We start from the raw sequence: 23,963 nt of genomic DNA, 5'->3' as shown, positions 1-23,963 counted from the left end.
CATCAAGAGTGGGACATACAGACACAACATTGTCGTTTCAGTTGAAAGGAACCAGAGATTCAAAGCACCAGATTCTATCCAGAACTAGCCAGATTGGAACAGCGAACACCATGGTTTATTATCCATGTACAGTATATATGTAAAAGTTGAGCCATGTGTGGCAAATATTAATTCATCTCAAGCACCCTCAGTTAAACAGAATGCACCCCCGTGAATAGGGGGGGAGATCATGTGGAGACTCTGAAATCGCCTGTTTAGTTAGCGTCACGGTGAGTCACGCTGCTGGTGTTTACAACATGGCTGCAACATTGACAGAATACTGCTTCTCGGTGTGTGTGTGTCCTGGATGTCCCAGGAGCTTGTGAGCACTTGCCGAGCTCTACTGTGATTGATTAAACCCACTGGGATAGTAAGCTAGATTCAGTCGAGTGAGGAGGGCCCAGCCGTCCTCTCGTGGTCGCACTTGTTCCCTTATCAGTCTCCTGTAAATGATCGTTTGCTTTGGTCTGAATCTGTGACGGTCATCCCTGTGACTGCACTCTGCAGTTGACATCATCAAGGCAAGGTTATCATAAAGCAAAGAAATATATATACGATTTGAAACAAAAACAGATCAAAGGTTCTGGGAGAGTTGGAGAATTGTCCGTTCTTTACACAACGTATTCAGCCTTCACCTTGAATCACGTCCCCTCTCTCGCTCCCAGAGCACTTTGACTTAGAAATACAGGCAGAAATGTTCAAACTATGAAAGATACTCAAGAGATAAATACACAACCTTAAGTCTCTTAACATGCACGTCGCCATATATAGAGGCCACACCCTCTTCTCTAAGCCCCGACGGCTTGCGTCTTTGTCTTGACCCTGGAGTGACATCACGGTGTGATCCCATTAGTCAAAAAGCCAAAAGTCAAGCTGTCTCTCGATATCTTGCGTCATCTTGATGTTCAAGTTCATGACACCAGGATTGATTCAAATAAACCTTTAAATGAAGATTTGCTTGTAGTACAGGAAAAGAAAGATTTAGATGTAGAAAAAACATGAAAATATTCTAATTAATAATGTATGTACTAATGTTGTTTTTCTTATATTTCTAAACAATTGTGACGAAATATGAAAGACAGTTTGACCGAATTTGGCGTCGGTACCAACTCTTTTTCATGCACTCTCAGTCCACTCTTAATTCCCATTGGTCCATGCTCAGAATAGAATTGCATATCACGCTATAAAGAAAATGTTTCAATACAAAAAAAAGGTGTTGTGTTGCAAAAGTTAGAAGAACAACGTCGTTTACAAACAGAAGCACCACATAAGGCCCTGAGTCTTCTCGACTGAGTGTTCTATTCTTCCGTACAAAGTGCCAGGTCTACTAGTGCAGATGAGCCATAACTAAGAATTGAAATAAAAAGAAAGCAAGGATAGTGACCCCCCCTTATCAGGTGATTCCATTAGTATTGCCGTGGCCTTGAAATGCATTGGATTGTGTTTGAAAAGGAAAGGTAAAAGCAGGTGGAACTCAGGATAAGGCGCAGCAGAAGCGTCAGGATCTGCTTTACCCGCACTTCCATGGTTCCTCCTCAACAAGCGAGAAACTGGGAGTCTTGCCGTTTTTGGCCATGGCGACCTGAAACAATTGTTGAGAACATCTAACTGTGGGACCAAGGCACCGTCAGAAACAAACCATCAGTGGTTTGGAGCAGAGAAGCCAATGTGTATTTGAATGGAGGCCACTGAACTCAGGGCGGTTCATTAATGGGTAACGTTCATGTTCTTAGCACAATTTTTCAATGCAGGATTTACACATTTTTCTTCTTTGGGGAATTTGTTGGCCATGTATGTTATGGATTCTCTGCCCAACCGAATTACATTATTGCGTTATCTAAACAGACAAAATGCAACTTTAGGATCAATTAAAGTTGCAATCACAAGGAACTAGAATAGTGAATACAGATAGGTGTAAATTTCTCCACATGTTTTGGATGAAACAGCAGTCTTTATGCGTACCACTGACAACAAGCAAAGTGATTGGGTCTGGGCTGCCATAAATACATGTCCAATTTTATTACAGAAACCCTCGAGACAAACCGGTATTGTGACAAATGTCCACAAAATAATGTGTCGCTATGGGTCTTAGACAATTATAATGCAAAAGAAATAAATTCAAAAAGCTTCTGGTACCACAAAAACTGCTTTTTCACCACAAGTGGTTTGGTGTATAAAACATCGCCACCTGCAGGTCCTTCAAATACCTACAGTGTGGCATATGAAAGGTCACATGGAGGAGTTCAAAACACGAGTGGAAGGTCAAACACAAGCACAGAGGAAGTCTCTACATGCACGTCTCTATGTCTGTTAACGTGAAATGTACCTTGCAGTCGTCTATCAAGATTGAGTTGTGGTGAGAATAAACATTCTGGTTGGTGTTATTTTCATAGTAGGACTGTGACTTTGAGAGCTCAAATTCATCCATTCGCGTCTGTTGAGCATCGAACGAGTCCAGCTCGTGTTTAGAGAGATGGTAGACGATTCCTGCTCCGTACGAATCTCCGACTACATTGACTGAGGTCCGGAACCGATCCCTGCAAATGAGGAAGGCTTCGAGTTATTCGCAGTATGGATGCTTTGCTACATTCAAAGTTTTAACTGTGTCGCCTGAGAGTGTCAAGAGCACTCATCGGACATTGAAAATGGGTCAAAACCCTATAGGGAAATGTATCAACCAACTCTTTACTTGAGAGAACTTGAATTTTCACACTTGTTCTACAGACTAGTGATGGGCTAATGAAGCATCGTGAAGCTTCATGAAGCAATGTCCTAATTTTCAGGACCCACTTGATGACACTCTTTGCTCTATAATGTATTGCTTTGAACAGCTATTCAAGTTAAACATTTTTAAAGTGAGGGCGCCACCTGCTGAGCTTTAAAAAAAAGAAGCTTCATGAAGCTTCAAAAGCCAATGACTACTACAAAGGCTGGGAAACACTTATAATCCTAATTTGAATGTGGCACTGAAGAAAAGTAATAACAAAAATAATCAATTATATATATATTCTTTTTATAGTTTTACATCAAATTGTCTGAATCTTACACTATAAAGAAACCTTTTTTTCAATTTAATGAGGGTGAAGAAGGAAACAATGATGTTCAGAAAATGCTAGACAAAATGCAATACATTAGTTGTTGTAAAAAAATATATATTTGAAAATACTCCAATTAATCTATAGTAATCATTTACCAAATTTAATATATTAAGTAGAGTCAATGCAATTTGAAAGTTTCTTCAATTTTTAGAGAAATAGTCAAAAGCTCTAATGTTTGACAATCGTCGGGACAAATATTCATTTTCTTCCCCAGAATACTTCTGAGCAATTGTGAAGTGTGTTTTAATCCCACATTGTGTGAGGAGAGTATTCACTGGTTTAATTGAAGGACTCCATCGTAAGACTCTCATGACATTTTTACTCTGACATGACACTTGTCGCCTACGAGGATGTTTTTTTACTAGCATTGCTGTTTTATGAAACTGACAGTTTATCTTGAATAAAAGATTAAACTCTAACACGATATGGTGTAGCCCTCGTGCGAAGTTGTGCAGAAAATTATGTTTTTTATTTCTTGCGAGGTGTGTTGGACTCACAGCAGCCAGTCGACAGCCACCAGCAGGCTAATGTCCTGAGTGGGCAGACCCACCGCCGTGAGGATCAGCAGCATGGTCACCAGTCCTGCACTAGGAATACTCGCAGCACCGACACTGGCCAGCGTGGCAGTCGCGCTACATAAACAAACAAACAACAATTAACGCAGGTCGACAGGCTTCAAGATCAAATATTAAAATGTTCATCAAAGTGTGATCTGGTGCAGGTATTCTCTGTGAAGTCGTACCTGACTGTAATAATCTGGCCCCAGTCCAGGTCAATGCCGTTCATCTGGGCAATAAAGATGGCCGCCACTGCCTCGTAAAGCGCAGTGCCGTCCATGTTGATGGTCGCTCCCACGGGAAGGACAAACCGAGTCACCCTCTTGTCGATACCCAAGTTCTCCTCCAAGCATCGGAAAGTGACGGGCAAAGTTCCAGCGCTGTTGCAAAACAACACAAAATAAAAAACATCAATGTCTGACGACCAGTTGTGGCTACAACCAATATTTCTATGCTCTTATTCTGACGTGAAAATTTGTCTCAACATATTGGTAACGATAACGCTACACTAATGTCATACCTATACAATAATATATAATTAAATACATTTTGCGTTATTTTCTGACAACAAAAGAGTCTAACTTTAATTGTTTTTTTCAATAAACACATTCAGCTGCAACAAATGTACGGATTTGTTGAGCTGTTAAATCAAACGTGTCCCTCGTGTCCTAAACACCACATGCATTATCAATTTGCTGTAAAACCAATATTATTGAGCACAAATTAAAAAGTGGCTTTGTCAGACATCAAGATGAAAAAAAACCAATGAGGATTTCCATGAAGTCAATTTCAAAGGATTGTATGTGTGCAGGCTGTGGCGCTAATGTATACACAGTGAATTCCATTGTGAAAACATTAATGATTATTATTGTTCTCTGGTTTTCAAACGTGCAGAGAGAAATAACATTGTCTAATTTAAAGCTACATTTTGAAGTTCTGGTTCATCCATGTTGGGCTAGATTAAGCCACAAACAGGTCTCAGAATGCACATGTAATATATTGATAATTATAGTTATAATACAAATATATATATAGATCATCATTTTACATGTGTCATTTCATTACATTACATTTTTTTCTCCTTTGTTTCTCCAATGTAAATCTTTTTTACTCATACATTCATTTTTGGAAAGTTTGTACAAGACAAAAACACGTCTCAAAGTGTGTAGGATTTTTATTGATGCAGAAATCTATCCTGTATTTCATTATATTGACTTCTTGTATTGTCATTAGGAAAATCTTAAAACCTCATGATATTTATCTTAAGATTTTTTTCTCATCATGACACATTAATTGGTGGAAATATTTAACTAGTATTACTTTTAAATATTTATATGTTCATATAAATAAATAAAAAATAGAAATCTATAATCGTGATTTTGACTTGTTTTCTCATTTTATTGCAATATCAAGAGTGTGTTGTGAAGGTGTGGTCATAATGTTCTTGTCATAAATAAACCATGTTCAGGAGGCAATGCTGGGAGAAAGACTAGGGTTGACTTTACCTGGACGCTGTTCCAAGTGCTGTGACCCAGGCTTGGAAAATCCCCATGAAGAACGTGAAGGGGTTTTGTTTCACTATCACGAAGTATATCAATGGAAGAAAAATGCCGCCATGGATGATGAGGCCCACAATCACGGTGACCATGTACATCCCAAGCTGCCTCGCAACCACTTCTAGGTCAGCTATGGAAATGATTTTTCCGCAGATGAGGCAGGCAATACCCACAGGGGAGTACCTGAAGCGACACAGAGAGAGACGCATGACGAACATGAAACGTAAAGCTGCTCTTGTTCTCTAAAGATACACATGAATACTATTAGTGTTGCTATGTCACTTCAGCGACCCTCATGCGTCGCATTAAAAGGAAACAAACGTCAACGGTGTGTTCTTGTGTTCCACTCCACAACATGAGAAAACAAAGTGATTCAAATAGTGGCTCAGCTCTAATAACTGTTGAACACTTAATCAAACATTCCATTGAACATTAACATTCCACTTAACATTTCACAGATAAAATATTTTCTACATCAAGAGGAGAAACGGTGTGTGTGTCTGTGTGTGTGTTCGATTAAAACATTGAAAAACAGAGAAAATGTCCTGCTGCTGAATGTGAAGTTGTGTCAATAGACAACCACCACTTACCACATAATGGCACCAACAAGCCGCATGATAATTTCATTCAGCACGTTGAAGAACTCCAACATCAGCTTGGCCTTCTCTCCCATTTTCCCCATGATGACACCAAAGGCAACAAAGAATCCAATCATCCCTGAGAGAGACAAAACCATGGCAATCCTAATTACCTGTCAATCAAGACTCTTGTTATTATGAATATTATGAACGCTACGCTACGTTTTGTCTGCCACTTAGGATTGCAGATTTCAACATGTTTTATTTTAGGGTCTTACAATGATGTCAATAAGCATACTAACGTGTGTTATGAAATGTTAGAATGGTTAAGCCAATCTGAGTTAATGAATGATAATATATAGAGTTAAAGAAACCAAATGGGAAGCAACTGAGGCAAGGAACATTTTATACAGAAATAAATAAATAATTAGGTGGGGGAGTAAGAGAGGTTTGATGGTTTGGACATGTGGAGACAAGGGATAGATTATTGGAGATGAAGATCCAAGGTAGAAGAACAAGAGGAAGACGATAATATAGGTTCAGGGATGCAGCAAGTGAGGACATGAATAGGATTAAAATAGTAGTGATGGACTGATGAAGCTTCATGAAGCAGTGTCCTATTTTCTTTACCCGCAGGTGGCGCTCTTAGTTTAAAAAAATTAATTGAAGTTTCAATAAAATTGCTGTTTAAAGCAATAGACTATAGAGCAAATAGTGCGATCTAGTGGGCTTTGAAGATAAAAACACTGCTTCTTGAAGCCTCAATAGCTGACGTGTGTAAAAGATTGAAATAAATCAAACAAAATTTCAAAATATGTAACTGCTTAAACACTCTCGGAAGAAAAAAATCATTCAAATGTAAGGAATAAAGAAAAAGCAGTGTTGATAATGAACAACTTAAAAAAAAACTTAAAAATTATCCATTTGTGGATACACATGTATAAATTGTAAACTTCATATTGTGTGTCAAACTAAATAATGTCTAAAACAAAGTAAGTAAGGTGTTTGTAATGAATATTTTAAAATATATTAAAACAAACATAACCTCACAGGATAAACCAATATTAACAGAATAAAAATAAAAGTAATTCTAACAAACAACTTTATTGGATAAACACATTGAAGTGTATGAGACTTCTTGGTGAAGGTAAAGCGTTTCTGCCTCAAACATTACATAAGTGAGATGCTTTTTTAACCTTCTTAAACTTCACTTGTGGAACTTTCGGACATTTTTCACTCACCCAGGACGTTCATCCCACTCTTGAACTGAAGTGATCTCTTCACAGTGAACTGCGGAGGAGCTTTGGTTCTATTCGTGGGCACCTGCACTTTGGTTATCACTGTTTGTATCTGAAAGTTTGAGGAAAGAAAACAGTTGGCACTTTTGAAAAGATGATTCACACATTGTGTAGATGTTCGAGACTATTTTTCTCAAAACTCCCACCTGTTGGAAGCAGGCCTGTACCAGGTTTTCTGGGAAGAGATTTCGGATTAAATCAAAGAGAGCATCCACGCTGGACACCTCATCATTCTTCTTCCCCTGTCCCAGATTTGCCTTCAGCTTGGGGTTTCCAGGATGGATGAGCAGCACCAGTATCACTCCCAGGACAGCTGCAATCACTGTTGTTGTCATGTAGTAAACCATCGCTCTGGTGCCCAAACGACCGCTTGATTTAGCATCCAGGCCTGCCAGTCCTGTTGGCAGCGAAGAGAAACAGAGCTGAAGTATCATCTTGCTCTTAACCAGCAGCAGATAAAAAAAACGGTTATTTACGAGCCTTTAAAATAAATCTATATAATTGTAGTGCAGCTGAAGGTCAAAGGAAAGTCAGCCGGTGGAAAAGTGGATATTTGATTGGTGGTCGCGATGAATTTGGGCTAAAAATTTCCTTTTTTTTTAAACAATGTAATGTATATTTCAACAGATATAAAGGCTTGTATTGTACGCATAAAAAGCACTTTTCTCGCTTGAATCTCAAGGTTATCTCTATTAGCAGTAATTATTTCATAATGAAATCTTTCCGGTCATTATCACCTGTGACCAGGCTCGACACAACGAGTGGCAGGATCAGCATCTTTAGCATCCTCATGAGGATTTCTCCGGGGAAGGCGATGATCAAAACGACGTCTGGAGGCAGTGGTGATATGTGTCGCAGCAGCATCCCAGAGATGGACCCGAGAAACACACCTGGAAGACCATTTATGAACATTGATTCGTCAAAACTAGAGTGAGCATGTCAATCGTTCCTCAGACTTGAGCGGCTTCACTTACCCAGGATGGTGAGAGTAAGAACCATGTTGTTCATGACTTTATTACAAAAGCTGCTGCAAAAGCTTTCGCCTTTGTCGACCGTGGGCTCCAGATGACGCTCGTCCATCCTGACTTCCACTTGTTTCTGCATTTCGTTGGCACTGAAACATACGCTTTACTTTAGAAAGAGTCGGTTTTATTCCAAGAGTGATCCTCGTTACACAATACTGATACATTTCCTGCCTTTAAGCTGGATTTTTCATCGTTTCCAAGATTCTTTTAGCAAAAGCAACAACAGTTCAAACCCAGAACAACAAGTGAATTATTGGACTCTAAAATATCATGGAGTTAAGTAAAGAAAGATTTTTTATGTATATAGTAAAATATTGAAGGATTAAATCAAATACTTGTATTTCATTAACACTAGTGCCTTCAGTAAAACAGATAATTCAGGATTGCTTATGTTTAATTAAACTGTCTTTTAAAGCTAAAAATGGAAGAGAAATCTCACTGATTATTTTCCTGAAATGAACTCTCCACAATGAAAACCATGTTTCTTGTATTGCAGGAGCAGGTCAGAACATATTTACAGCGCTCCCTTATGAAGCCTGATGTATTTAAAGTCAGTTTTTTATGTCAGTTTTGTTCAACCAGATGTATTGATATGATGTCCTTACAAATGGTTCTGATAAGTACCGAGGACATTTTTATATTGTGGTGGGACACTCCTCGCAAATAAAATGCATTGATACGCGGATCAAAGTTGACTGAGTTCACAGGTATATGAGTTGTTACATGTTGCATCTGACGTTCTTTTAAAGCTGTCAATAGGGGATCATGGCAGCAGGTAAGTGAAAGTTGTTGTGGTCTGGCGTAAAGCCTCTTTGACTTAAAGATCAACTCTCTCCCTGTGCACCCTTTAAATCCTCTCCAGATCACAGACGCACACACTTATGTAACAGTCATCGAGAAGATCTCAGCCTTCGTAAACCTCCACCCTTAAGGTCCTTATCGCTGACACAGGGTGAACCCAAAAAAAAAACATTTTGGTAATTATCAGCTAATGTATCTTTTAGTACGGAGACAAATCATGCCCATCAGCAGGGAAACATTTTGGCCGAAGACAGACTGGACATCAGTAATGAGCAAGAACATTATCACGTCTGTCTTCTGACTTTTAATTGTTTGTCATCAGCCGACATCACGGGACGGGAAGTGAGCATCTGCCAAGTCACTCACACCTGTCTCTGTTCTCCAGCATTAATGAGTCTTAAGCCTTAAAGTGGATAAATTAGCACCTCCAGCACCAAGTCACTGACTTACGTAGCAGGTCAGGATGACCTGCCAGCCTGCAGAACAACACGGTTTCATTTATTATCGCTTATTAGCTAACATTAACACAATGTGCAGAAATATCTCTAAGAAGGACAAAAACAAATCTATTAGTTATATACAAGACGATCATGGGAACCTGAAGAAATCTTCAACTTCTATTTGCACAAAAGTTTTTTATAGTCTTTGACTTTTATCGGACAAAATACTCACCAGTGAGAACTTCAAGTGTTTCAGTAAACTATGGCTACACGTCCATCACTATTGCACCAACAAATCCAACCAGATCCTGGAGTTTCAATCCAGATGCAAACAACCAAGGTCTTGCAGAAAAAGCAAAAATGTTGGTTTCACTTTTGTGATTAAAAATTAGAGTAAATCCTGGTCCACGGGAGCCTGCGGGTGGAGCGTCAAGGTGCTGAGGTGATGTGAAGAACCTGAAGGTCTGACAGGAGAGTCTCAGACCAGAAGGGTGGAGTCACTCACACGAGATTAGCGGGGAAAGAAATCCCTCTTGAGGTTTCCCTTTCAAAGCTTCACTGTTTTCTCCAACTCTGTTTTGGTGTTTTAGCTAAATTATTGAGTAGGATTCATTTGTGATACGCTAACTTTTGAAGAAATGTTTCATTTGAGATGTACTTCTGACAGCATGGTTTTATTTCATTGTGTAATCCAGCTTGTATTTGTTACTCACATATATGCTGAATACTTAAAATATATAATGGAATATTTGTAGCAGTTGGTAGATAAGGGTTTTGCTCTGAGAAAGTCATGTGATTACAAATGAGATCTATTATGGGTTTCTACCATCGTCACGTTTCTTCAGATCCATCCTGTGTATTTTATTGAGCATGGATGCATGTTTAGAGATTATAGCTTTATGATTAAAGCAATGCAATTTGTTAAAGAATGCCAAGACAATATTTACATTGAGTTATAGATAAAGTGTGTATGTATTTCTACTGGTGGTATGAATCCAACCAATTTGTTCAAGACAGTGTGTCGTTAAAAAAAAAAAAAGGATCTTAACGACCTGGATGAAGGAGAATGTGCACAGAGGTGTTCATAAATCCAAGTATCAGGGATCAGTCATAAAGAGTATTGGACTGTGATTAAGAGGTGAAGAAGAGAGTGCAGGCGGCACGGAAGAGTGGCAGCAAAAGAGAAAGTATAAAAGGACGGTAATGTTTAATAGATGTTTTACAGACTGATGCAGAGGCGCTGGGTTAGAAGAGTCAGCGTTGAAGATTTTTAGCTCCTCATTAGGAGAGAGAAATTAATAGTATCAGAAGGATCATGTAGGAAAGTTTGAAGACAAAGTTTGAAATGTTAGAGATAAGCAGTCTAGGTGCTATTGCTGTCGTGTGTATTATACTTGCATATATATATATATATATATATATATATATATATATATATATATATATATATATAATATTCAGAGTTTAGAATTAGGATTCAAGCAAAAACTGAGAACAAAAAGTGATAAACTTTTGACTTCATGTTTGCTTAAAATGTATCATTTGCAAAGGTTACAACTAGAAAAATGTACTCTATACTTCCACTCAAACAATATAAAAATCTGGATTAAAGTTCTTGTCATCTGCACAAACTCATCTTTCTATTTTCTTGGGATGAACTCGGCATGGAAGCCATTATGTCACTTTAAAATCTCATGTTGCCAAACTGATGCTGTTGCCATGGCGTCACAGTCGATACTTTCCCATTGGAGCAACAATTTCCCTCCATGGTGGTGGCGAGATGCTTCTGTAACAACCACGTCTCACCTTGACTCATTTGAAAGACGCCATTTGCTACCCGTGGTTGTCAGATGAAGATTTGTTCAGGATCAAGGCGCTGATGCGTTTGGTGTCTGAAGATTGGAAGAAGGAAAAAAAAAAAAAAAAAGGAGGCACATGGCAAAGCATTTGTCCTCCACCACAGGCTCCGCCCCCTCTTCCCTCCACACCAGGTCGACCTCATGCTGCAACACCTGACAACACACACCACGCTTAGACAGCAGGTGTCTATAATTACCTAATCTGTCCTGAGCCATCCTAATCCAGCACACATACACGCCGCGATGGATCAGACACACCCAGGAACAAGTCTGCAGCTGTGAGATCGCAGCGGTTATTCCACTCCGGCCTCGTCCCTCCCTCACTTGAGTCCAGACTTTTAAAAAATCATAATTCAGTCAAATTCAATGTTGAATACACACAATATGTGCTGACAAATTCACAGGTTGTATTTCAAATGCCTAAAAATACAAAAAAATACAAATTTAATTTGAAAATGCTGAAATAGTCGTGATCCATTCATACTATTAAATGTTGATTATACACATGTATTTTTATCATTTAAGTAGAGACTTGATGATCTGAACTTCACAGGTCGTCTTGATGTTTTTACTATAAAAGAAATTAAAAAAAAGACATTAAATAACTTATTTTCCGAATGAAAAAATGAAATTCTGATTTGTGTTTGTAAAATAAAAAGTTTGATTCTGTCTTAAGTATGATCATTTCTTGACTTTGACACTGGTTGGAATTGATTTAAGCGTCTACCGACAAAAATGTGAAGGTTAAACATCTCAATAAAAGAAATGGAATCAAACCTGCAACCTCTTAATTGCCACAGAGTCCACAGTTCCAAGTGAGAATCAGTAAAAAAAAACACTTGTACTTCAGGTCCTAAGAAGCAACAGCTAAAGCTACTATAAAAGTCGACATTATACCAGTCGACGCACAAAATCCCTTCCTCGACGGATGTGTTGCAGGTGTTAACACGACACACAATTCAGTCAATGCTCATTCTGTGGAGGAGTGTCGCTCTGTCAGAGAAAAGGGGGGTGACCTCCATTATAAGTTTCCCTGTGCCACATTTAAGAGCCAACTCCGAGTGAAACTGTGTAAGAGAGAATTATTAAAGAGAATTAACGCCTGTAATGGTCCTATAATGACCTGCTGGTGTGAAGTTTAGAGTGTGTTTCTGTGTCCTCTGTCACGCTTATCTGCTGAGGTCTTCGTCGTTACTTCCTCTCAATGAAGTTTGGGAATTATAGAGCGACATATGCCAAGGTCTTCGTGTGCCTTCAGCTTTTCACTGCAGTCTCCTGCAAATGAGTGAACCCCTGCTTTTAGAAGGTTAATGAAATGCCTGGTGGCAGCGAGCAGGACAAGAGAGTTGAATAAAAATGAGGTGGTATTTTTAAAACCAGATATCAACACACATTGATGTCCCTTAACTGAAAATATAAGGTCAACAATTCATCAAATTTAGAAATCCTTCCAAGGTTAAACATTGTGGTAAATTACTGACACTATACCTCAAGTTTATCTATTTTTTCAACAGTTGTTGGTTCTAGATTACTTTTCCCAGAGGTCAGACATTTCACAACCTCAGGTTCCAAAACAAACAAGTTATAATTAATGCAACATTTACTCATAAATTTTCTCCAACTTTTCTCCCCAAGTGCCTCATACAAACCTCAGTTGACATCATTTGACTTCAGAATAATATGGAATGTGATTTGAGATTAGTAGCTCAAATGTTTGTTCAGCATTGATAGTTTAAATCTTAGTATTCACCGAATACTACAGAATGGCCAACATAGATGAGAAAAGTAAAGCATATGTAACAAATAAAATACTAAAGAGTAACAAATGAATCTAAATAAATGGGAGTAACACACACACTGTTGAAGTAATTGTAAATATAACTTTTTCAAATGTTAATCATCAGCTGTTTTCTTAGGAAGGTTTGTGTATTTAATGTTCAGCTTTGTGGTGAATATTTAACATGAGTCTGTTTGTGTCTTTTTATTTTATAGTATGAATTCATTATGATGACGGTGAAAGTGAGAAATCAAGTGTTTAAATAACAGTGGAAACATTATCCATCTAAACAAATAAGAACAAGAGGAGTCTAATGAGTTCGGATGGAAACAGAGAAGAGAGTTCATCGCAGCATAATTGAGTTTCAGTATGCGATTCAAAATAATAAAGAGAATTTATGAGGCTTATTTGTTTCGTATTTCCTCACTTTTTCTCTTTGAAAATAACGTTGAACTTCAGCCAGTCCCCCAGTTGGCTACAAGGCAACTCTCTTTTGATTCAAATAGTTGTTGAATGGATTTCAGAGTAAATAATAACATTTAGATTAAATACAATTTCATTTTTGTCACAAAGGTGTTGGTAAGATCCTGTCAAAGTTGCTTAAACACAAAACATATGCTTCTTATTCTGCTTTTCTCCTACTTAAAATTTTGATTCTGCTTTGTTCATGACTACGTTACTGCTGTGAAGTACATATGAAAATAAAAGGAATAACTATAGAAAATACTGATATTAGCGATGTTTATTTATTTAATTATCTCTTCCTTTTCCGCCTCTGTATTCCACATTTCATCTGTGTGCTGGTAAGTTTGTACAACTTCTTCTAGTTTTATTTTTCCATCCCAGGGTTTGAAAAATAAAGAAAAATATGACGTTGTTACCCAGAATCCTCTTCACGTTTAGTTGAAATCCATTTGTCAATGGTAGTTCCTATTCAGCATTATAACAATATGTATTATAAGGAATCACAACAGTGATAGTTACACTGAGGTGCGATAATTAACAAATCTTTTAACTTCAATTCTTTTTTTTAAAGTTGGAGCAAATGAAGTTAAAAATGCTAAATCTTAAAAGGAAGTTTATTTTGGTTTTCTTCAACCCTGGCTCTTCAGATAAATGTCTGTCTGGAACTCATAGTACCTAAAAAAAGATAAAGATCTACAATGAAGTAAAAAGATTATTTTTTGAGAAACAAGTTGAATTAACTTCTTCGGTTTTATTGATTGACATTTTAAGTTCTTCAATGCACACTTTCTCTTCTTTTTTCAAAGCTTTATTTATTCTTCGGACTCCTTTTAAGAGCTAAACACGAACGTTACAACGAAAAAAAAGGTGTTTCGTTATTTGGAATTGATGCAGCTACATTACAGCTTCTGGCAGGACAGAGAACACGTCCTGCTCTGATGCTGCAGGTGTCTGGCGCTCTAACAGCCTCTGTTCATCACAGTGAAGGTGGAAGGAGTTCTTCATTATCTTCTCCATTTTGTCTCTTGTCCTCCTCTCCATCATCTACCACACTGTTGGTCTCCACACAGTCCTTTCTCTGCTCCTCACACACTGAGAAAACTGCTCAGTCTGTATACTCGCTTTCAGTTTGTCACTTGAGTTTGAATAGAAACTGACAGATGCTTTATGCACAAAACAAATGTGTAGAGATGGAGCTAGAAGGATGTTTAGCTCATACGAGGTAGAAGACGACAACCAGGGACACTCTTGTTATCCAGAGGATCACACTGAGATCGGTTTCATTTCATTGGCAAATTACCAAAGTCATCTTAAAGACTTAAAGTTGCCATTTGAGGAGAGAATATATTTTTAAACTGAGAAAAGACTACCTTCACAACAGTCGAGAGAGAGAGAGTACCTGGATCCTCGATGTTAAAGAATCAACCACATATTTGTGCTAGATCTCCGTCATGATGGAGCTATGTGAACAAAACACACCTATATATAAGAATTTCTCAAGAAGTTGGTGCTGTTCTATCCTGTCTTGATGACATCACACATTTAACTTTTTATCTGAAAATAAAACGTCCTAGTCCTGATTATTTCAACTCAAATTGAACCCAAGATCTCATCATATTACCATAATCCATCTTTTTCCATGAAGATGAAAGCAAATCTCCCCTCACACTCCATACCTGAGCAGTACTTTTCAAGACACGGCAAGTACACACAGATACTTGAGCAGTCGCGGTGAAATTCTAAAGATGAAAGAAGTTTCTACATCAAAATGAGCATTTACAAAAACAACCTGTATTTAAACTTTTAAAGACTTGTTTACTAAGTTGCTTGAATGCAAATTGATGTCTTATTTACAACTGTACTTAATGTACGCTAAGGTTATATCTGGCTGAAGGCAACTCAGTGGATTCATTCCTAACTTGTTAGTGCAGAAGTAGCAGAAACACCAAACAAAACAATGTGGTGTGTAAGATTGTTCTGAAATCTCAGGAATATCTCTGGTGTCACTAAACGTTGGTCTTGGGGGATAGACGACTGCGTTATTAAAGGAATTTGTCCCTTTAAGCCGACGCAATTCTTGAATAATTAAAGTTGAGGTTGACACCGTCTCAGATCTTTTCCAGGTACAGTCATTAAAAATAGTATTAGACGACCCTTTCGTGTGTGTGTCATGTGACTTAAAGATACAAAGGAAAACATGGAATCAACACTGTTTTTGTTAGTACAATAGCTATTGATGGGGAATAACATATATCATCTCTTAAATAGTGCATTAAACTGTTGGCACTGAAGACACGCTTTAATTAAAGCTGCGACTGTTTCAGTGCATTAAGAATAGACAATATCGACACTACAATCAGGTTAACACTGCAGAGTTAAGGCGTCGTCTTGAGGTCAGAGTATTTTATGTTCAAATCTCCAGCATTTGGGAGTGAAGTTAATAAAGATGTTTGATCTAAAATAATATAATTTTTATCAATTGAGAAGAGACAAAACATTTAGAGATTTCATAGGTGTTCTAAAGTTTAGGTTAAAGCACATTCGTCCATCCTAGGATTCCATTGTTGAGGCGTTTTAAGCCAGAGTGACTGAGAGACAGAGAGAGAGAGAGCATAAAGGACTGAATACATCTTCAGTGGATTTTCTTCTGCCACAGCATTAGGGATGAACGTCACTGCTGGTGATGCTTTTACCTTACACGCTCTAAATGACATTATTTCACATCCTCTGACGACAAATGTAACACTTTGAAGTTCTCCAGGTAGTCAGTGAAGTGTCTGATTTGCACTTACAACAGCAGGACTCCAGTGCAGATGAGACACGTCGCCGTGACACACATGACACACCCAAGCATGAAAGGCATGAGCTCCATTTCTTATTGATGGTGAATCTGCAGGAACTCAGTGACACAGCTATTATATGTTAAAGCTAAAGAGGAGATTAAAAAACGTTTTAAACTTTCAAGTCAATATAGTAAGAAGGATGTTTATGGGGCCAATCGATTTGTTGATAACACCAATCATGTCATTTGTAGAAACTACAGTCATAATAACAACATAACATAGGATCCATTGTTGTGTGGATTCAAATGAAATCGAACTTAATGTGAAATCTGGCATAAGAAAGATCCTGACTCCAGCTCAACTCATAATAATGCATTTTCTGACCATGAACGTGAGTTTCCTGTAGATCTTCTGTCATAAAACAACAGTTCTAACTGGTTAATTTCACATTCATTTTGACCATATCGGAATCGAGTTAGTCATTAGTGTTTATTCAGAATGTTTTGATTTATCTTATTTTCTATGACCAATCAAAAACGTATTAGAAATTCCTTATTATGAATTTCTAAATAGCAGAGTCAACGGCCAATTAAGGTATATTTTTTAATTAAAAAAAAATATAATAATTTTCATCTAAAGTAAAAAATATATATTTTTTTTAATTTCATTTTTCGATACACCTTTTAATTTCCTTATATATTCTTTTAGGTTAAATGTAGCCACAATAATTGTATTATTGTCCATGATCTTATAATACAATTGTTAAAAACAGTCACAAATCACACTATAAGTCTCATAATGTGTTGCTCCAGCTAATACAAGAGAATAAATTACATTTTTGTAATATACTTATCTAGTCTAAACCAACTCACCTGTGGATGTCTTGTGTTTCTCCCCCTTTTCAATTTAATTAATCTGCCACTTATTTATGAATTATAGTTGCTCGATAAAGATATTCCTCAGGTGGTGACGTAGTTTCTCCCTCTGCGCTGACTGTCAGGTAGACTGTTCTTTGCTCCTCCCCCTTCACAGGTCTCCCTGCACATGCACTGAAGCTTACACTTTTGTACATAGAGAGATGGAAAGGTGGGGATTCACCTGCTCGCGTGTGTGGGTGGAGTGTTCTCTACTTTAGATTAGCAGCCTTGTAAAAACATTTTTAGTGGCGTGACATCATCCACAGAGAGCAAGAGTTCAACAGAACAAATCCACTCTCTAAAAACTTTATTTCCTCTGGAAAAAAAAACAAAAAAAATAGTTCTAAATGTATTTTACTGAATCATGTTCACTGGTCTTCACAAGGGGAAACTAGGTCTATCTTGTGTCGTCTTTTATTTTAAGACTCTTGTACTATTCAATTTGCTTCATCCAAAATACATTAAGTTGTTGGCGAACATGTACTATTCAGTGAGCAGCTCCTTGTTTGATAGTCGCAGCTTAAAAAGATGTCCGGCGCAAAGCTGCAGGGAGCACAGCGGCCGTCTGCAACTCACGAGTCGGAGCTAAGTTTAGCAAATCCTCTCAGTGTGTTTCTCGATGATGGCACATGTTGGACAGTCTGCAGCTCAACTCCTGGGCGAACACGACGCACACACACTTACGCCCTGGATGGACATTCTGTCCAAGGGTGGGCTGTCGTGGACACGCTTGAGCCGGAGCTCAGATCCAGGTTCCGGGAAGCCCATCTGCTTGACCTCTGTGCTCATGGGCCGAAAACGTCCTTCTGAAGCAAGTTCAATTACAAAATGAATAAGCACCGGCGTGACCTTGTGAATCCACCATCAAATTGCTTCTGAAAACTGAGTTTCAAGTCGATAACTAACATAATTAAAGTCATTCTTCATTTTGCATCCAAACCAAGGACATATTCTGGAATCAAAAGTGGATGTTTTATAAAAGAATTGGTTTCCGCCGACGCTGTTAGCCTCCTGCTGTGTCAGCAGAGGCTTTAACGGAAGCCATTGAGCAATTTGGCTTCAGGGAAACATGTGCATGCTTGTGTGCTTGCCTGATCGTGTGTGTGACAGACAAGAAGGGAGGAAAAATACAATCAATTTATGATGAGATGATCTCACAGAACAAACATCGGGGGCCACCTGCTGGAGTCGAGAGTCGAACGCTCTTCCATTAGCTCAGACAGCGTCGCTTCCACCGCACAGACCAGACAGACCTGAGACGATGATTCAAACGCACCTTCAGGACAAATCTGACAAACCATGCATACACTCGTCCTGTGAGAGCAGAAACACTAGCGTGATGTTCACTGAAGAAAAATGCTGGTTTGTTATAAAGGAGCAGGGAAAAAATTACAGATGAATGAACACCATTAGAGTAGTTTACTTAAAGTTCATTTTTAATCAAGTATACTTAAGAATAAATATAATATATGGTCAATGTACCAAGGTATACATACTTGTAATGTAATACAAATTAAATAACAATTGGAACATTTTAAGAAGTGTACTTTTAAGGATACTCCTCTCTATACTACCAGTGTAATAGTATAAACTCAAAGTCTATAGTTTAGTTTATAGAAGTATTCTCAAAGTACACTATTCTAGACACTTCCAATGTTCCAAGGTATATCATTCTAGCGTATATTTTGAAGTATACTTCACGACTGCTCACCTGTAGATTCTGGAGTTGAGGCGAATAAAGAATTTTTTTGTCAGGATAGTTGCATCAAAGATCAAAGGCAAGACAGACAAGGAAACAGTCATGATTCAAAGTGTATGTTCTGATTCTGATTCTCAACACTAAACAGCTCAATGTGTGTTTCTAACAATAACACAAAAAGTCGGTTTTCTCCCACCCATCACCAGCTCCCATAATCCTTTGCACAGTTTACTTCTGGATCATCACAATAATGCCCAAAGAAAGAAAATATTATACTCTATTTGAAGTACATTGCATAAAAAGTGTCAGTATACGTAAAAGTATACATCGTTAAACTATTGTGAAGTATAGTATGTCAAACGTAAACTTCAAGTATACTACTTCCAATTTAATATATAATAAGTTTTCTCATAGTACACTTCAATTTGCTAATGTAAGTTAGTAAGTAATTGTTATTTTAAAGTGCCTTTCTAGACCAGGGTCACAAAGCGCTTGAACAATCATAACAATACACAGTTAACATATATACTTTGAAAGGTCAAAACAACATAGAGATAAACACAGCAGCCTAATATACATGCAAGCTGAACATTACAGACCTTTCCTTCAAGCTCCATTATGTTAGGTGGTCAAACACTTTCTCTTGATGGAACACTAGAGCTGCAAAGATAGTATTAAGGAAGAAAATGTGGATGATAAATCATAAATCCTTGCACAAAGTCTTTGTAATATCGTACAAACATTCCCAGATAAAATATAAAATATGAGGAAATTAGCTGTTCATTGAATATTCTATGTACAACAATAACACTTGTTCTAATATCTTTTGTTAAACAATGCATGACTCAGCACAAGACACACTGTGCATTATTGTATTTTAGATTGTACTTTTCCCTCTCTTGGTCACGGGTGAAGGTATGTATATAAAGATGAATAAATTAAAGGACAATTGAAAAAAAAAACAACCCTCCATTCAATCTCAAGTGATATTTTTTTACGACTTCACTGTATCTGGTTTGAAAGCGAAGACTATCCATTTATATATGACAAATTAAACAAACAAGATTTCTTGATTTATTACGATTGAGAGTTGGTTGGATTTGTGGCTCATTGAAGTGTGAGACCTTGGAAGATAAAAAGTTATCTAGCAGCCACAAAAGGTGGACCATGTAGGTTTTGAGATGTGAAAAAACACTAAGTAGTTGTTTTTTTAAAAAGACTTAATTGTGCTTCTCAACCCATCAGACAGATTTTAAGAGTTGTTTATAAAGCTACAATATGAATAAACATGGACATACCTTGGAGCATGAAGAAAAGAAGATTAGGAAAATAAATTCAGATAGGAAACAATCATAAATATGGTAGTGAACTAGGAAATAGCAAAGAAAGTACAAAAAAAACATTATAATATAAATGTGAAGATGAAGAAAAGTATTAATAAATATCTAGGACTTTTTTTATTGTGAATATTAGGAAACATATATGGGTGTAAATGTATTATAGATTAAAAATCTGGAAATGAATTCTGAAAATAAATAAGTTCATATCTGGAACCACCTGAAAATGCGTGATTTAAAAAAATACAATTTTAACTACATAACTGCATTTATAGGTGATTTGTGTGTAATGAAATAATAAAAACTGAGCAACAGTTACTGTAGCCTACGCTGAGTATAATTTAAAAGGAAATTCATCATTGTTGAAACTATAATAAAAGTCTTTCAAAGTATTCACTCAGTGGGATTGTGCGTCTCTGCAGGTGAGCCACCCTGGCAGCTCCACAGGCCTCCTCCACACTACAATAACAATGCTCTTATTTTAAATTTCTTACATTCAAGCCGGGGTAGAGCTGAACGCCTCTTTTGTCGCAGCCGGAAAAGGACCACGCTGAGTACCAGAGCGGATAATCTCTGTATTATTAAAAAAGACGACAGGATGCAGCAGTCATGATTATTAACACCCTGCTGGTCGTCATGCTGATGTTTGTGATCTTCAAAAGCATCACAAGACAATCATGATCGTCATCAGGCCCGTCAATCCTTCCTCTTCTGCTGGGATTAGCAGTAAGTGGATGGATATAAAACACATTGTTGAGATGATCTCTCTGGATTAGGACATGTTGTTGGTATTAACGCTGTGCCAGGTTTGGTTTGCAGTCGCTTTAAAGTAAGCCTCATTGAGAGGATTGCTTTAATTGTTTGTTTGTCAAATATCATTTCATCAAGATGTGAGCAACACTCTGTGTCTGACTGTCTTCAAATCACAGCAGCACAGTATGTCAGTGGCTAGAACTGCCGTTCTGGGATGACCAAAGGAAAACTCAAGATTCAGCACAATTCAGAAGGATGCAGAGAAGGTGGACTGCTTTCCAGGGTGTCACTTGACCGCTGCCCTATCAATACATACCCAGATATAACAATAACCAAAAAATCAATGGTGCCCAAGAGTCTTATTTATTTATTTTTATTTTTTCTATCTATCTATCTATCTATCTATCTATCTATCTATCTATCTATCTATCTATCTATCTATCTATCTATCTATCTATCTATCTATCTATCTATCTATCTATCTATCTATCTATCTATCTATCTATCTATCTATCTATCTATCTGTCTGTCTGTCTGTCTGTCTGTCTGTCTGTCTGTCTGTCTGTCTGTCTGTCTGTCTGTCTTTCTGTCTGTCTGTCTGTCTGTCTGTCTGTCTGTCTGTCTGTCTGTCTGTCTGTCTATCTATCTATCTATCTATCTATCTATCTATCTATCTATCTATCTATCTATCTATCTATCTATCCATCCATCCATCCATCTATCTATACATCTATCTATACATCTATCTATACATCTGTCTATCTATCTTTATACACACATATATATATATATATATATATATATATATATATATATATATATATATATATATATATACTGTATATATATATATATATATATATATATATACAGTATATAGTTTAAAAAAAACATGGATATTCATCACAGCAAAACTTTGTCGCCATCAAGCGTTGATGTGGTGAATTTCTTCTGTCGCTGATCTATTGTCATGTACTGGTCTTGCGTTTTAAACCTGAACCTCTTGCTAAAAGATTGGTGTCATTTGTGACTTTATAATCGAAACAATATATGCATAGTGGGCACAGGGAGTGGTTTGATTTAACAACAAAGTACTTCCTCTTGAGTCAGTTAAACAAGGACTAGTAGTAACTTTTCTGTAAAATTCCTTTCATTTGAGAGGCTCTGAAAGTTGCAGAATGAGCTGTGAGTAACAGAATTAAAAATAGCACAGCAAAGCAGAGGAGAAACGAGCAGAAAGAAAGAGTGAAATGATGTCGAGAATTCACTGGAGGCTTGAAGGAATGACTTAGTGTCTACTTATGTATTCAAACTCATTTCCTTTTCTCTGAAACTTTTAAACATTACATTGTTTCTGGGTGTGAAGACAAATGTGTTTCCTGATGCCTCGTGATTCCGCCGCTGTGATGATGGAGATGGAAAGTTAACAACTTCTGGGATGACAGATAACAGATGTCCTTGTAATGACCCTGTCAGTGTTTATGATGTCATTCTCCCAAGATTTTGCCAGAAGCAATGAGGCTGTCAGACTCGTTGCGGCTCATTTAGTGCACAAGGACTTCAATTCCGGGTTTTTATCTTTTCCATAACCACCAGCCAGCTGGGGACGGACCGACGGGAGGGGGGCCATTTGAAGAAAGGGATGTGAACTAAAGACCACTCACTGTGTGACTGGTGTAAGACGTTGGCATGGTTTGATTCATGGAATTTTGCTCAAGGGCTCAATAGTGAGCAAGGTAAGATCACAGCGGCACATTATGCATGAAAGACACCTGAACTGCTTCAGTAAAGGTTGCTCAATGGCTGAAACCTGAGACAGATTAAGATCAGGAACCTTTATCTCAGGATAATGTGAAATAAGCCATCAATATTTAATACCTTTTACAAAGTTAGCAAAGGTACACATCCAAATAAAGCAGGATATAGACACTTTAATAGTCTGACCCTTTATATCTGTATTAATTAAATATTTGAACAATATTATAAGACAGAAAACAAGTAAACGTTTTAAAGAGTATTCAGGCCTTGAGTAATCAACAAGATCCTCAGGCACAAAAGTATGAGCCATAATGGCTAATAAAGCTTTTCAGTTTGATTCTCTTTGGACACTATCAACTAATAAAGAGAAAAATAATGCAATAGTTTCAACACATTTGCTGATATAAATCAATTTAGTTTTGTTTCTGTAATATTCTTTACATTTAAGTTTTACATATCCAAAAAATTAACCCTTGGGTTATCTTGCGGTCAAGGTGACCAGAAAGCCTGGAAATGAATGTGTTTGAGGTATCCCTTGTGTTGTCTCTGGGTCAGGGTGAACGACCTCCCTGGCTTCCATAAATACATATGGAGTGGGGGAGGTCGTTCACCTTGATACACAGACAACACAAAGGATACAACAAACACATTGGTTTTCAGGCCTTAGGGTTACATTGACCCTCATATAACACAAGGTCATATAACACAAGGACGAGAATGCATACACTTTTATTTTGGGTGTAATCAGTATTAAAATTAATAGACAGAAAACCAAAGTCATTGACTGTCAATTTCACTTTTTAAAAATTGGGTTTTTCGTCATTTTTGACAAGTATTATTCAATATGGGACGAACAGGTTCCTACTGATAAAATTCATTTTTATCTGATCAAATTCTAAAATGAACTATCTCAACCCTAACAAAACATTTTTGGAAAGTATATGCTTGTTTAATTTGTATTTATTGTTTAATTCAGAAAAAGTCGTTTTAAAATGAAGGACACAGATGTGGGGAAAGCTGTCTGACATATTTGAGAGCTTTAACAAACTAACAAGAATAACGTAACAATTCTGTAGCATAACCAACAACACGTGACTTTCTCACTGCCATTATCAGTCACGAAGTGGGCAGCGTGCGGTCGAAGCCTTTAATAGCAGTTTAAATGACACAACCTCCTGCAGCACTCCACTGCAGCAGCACCAAGAATTGACAAACAGAAAATC

At 37.4% G+C, this 23,963-nt stretch overlaps 1 protein-coding gene across 1 annotated transcript; it reads right to left on the bottom strand.

Annotated features, from left to right (window-relative positions):
* Nucleotides 1-1,458: 1,458 nt before the first annotated feature.
* slc1a2a (solute carrier family 1 member 2a) lies at nucleotides 1,459-8,237 on the bottom strand. The gene is made up of 10 exons (XM_087794418.1): nucleotides 8,101-8,237; nucleotides 7,864-8,016; nucleotides 7,273-7,523; nucleotides 7,070-7,178; nucleotides 5,841-5,967; nucleotides 5,200-5,433; nucleotides 3,880-4,074; nucleotides 3,635-3,769; nucleotides 2,366-2,576; nucleotides 1,459-1,621 (listed from the first exon to the last, which is right to left on the bottom strand). Exons 1-10 carry the CDS (start codon nucleotides 8,228-8,230, stop codon nucleotides 1,550-1,552), a joined length of 1,617 nt encoding a protein of 538 aa, XP_087650544.1. The 5' UTR covers nucleotides 8,231-8,237; the 3' UTR covers nucleotides 1,459-1,549.
* Nucleotides 8,238-23,963: the final 15,726 nt, after the last annotated feature.

This window comes from Callionymus lyra, chromosome 6, assembly GCF_982586985.1.
Source record: "Callionymus lyra chromosome 6, fCalLyr1.hap1.1, whole genome shotgun sequence".
In the NCBI taxonomy this organism is placed as follows: Eukaryota; Metazoa; Chordata; class Actinopteri; order Syngnathiformes; family Callionymidae; genus Callionymus; species Callionymus lyra.
Note: the sequence above shows the minus strand (reverse complement) of the source record. Positions and strands in the feature narration are given on the sequence as shown.

Bases quoted from the DNA above. Each gene is read 5' to 3' on its own strand.
- slc1a2a (XM_087794418.1), bottom strand. From the start codon at position 8,230: ATGCAGAAACAAGTGGAAGTCAGGATGGACGAGCGTCATCTGGAGCCC. The intron at 7,524-7,863 runs GTGATAATGACC...CGCTGCCAACAG, and splicing joins TGTGTCGAGCCTGGTCACAG to GACTGGCAGGCCTGGATGCT. The intron at 4,075-5,199 runs GTAAAGTCAACC...GTTTTGCAACAG, and splicing joins GCACTTGGAACAGCGTCCAG to CGCTGGAACTTTGCCCGTCA.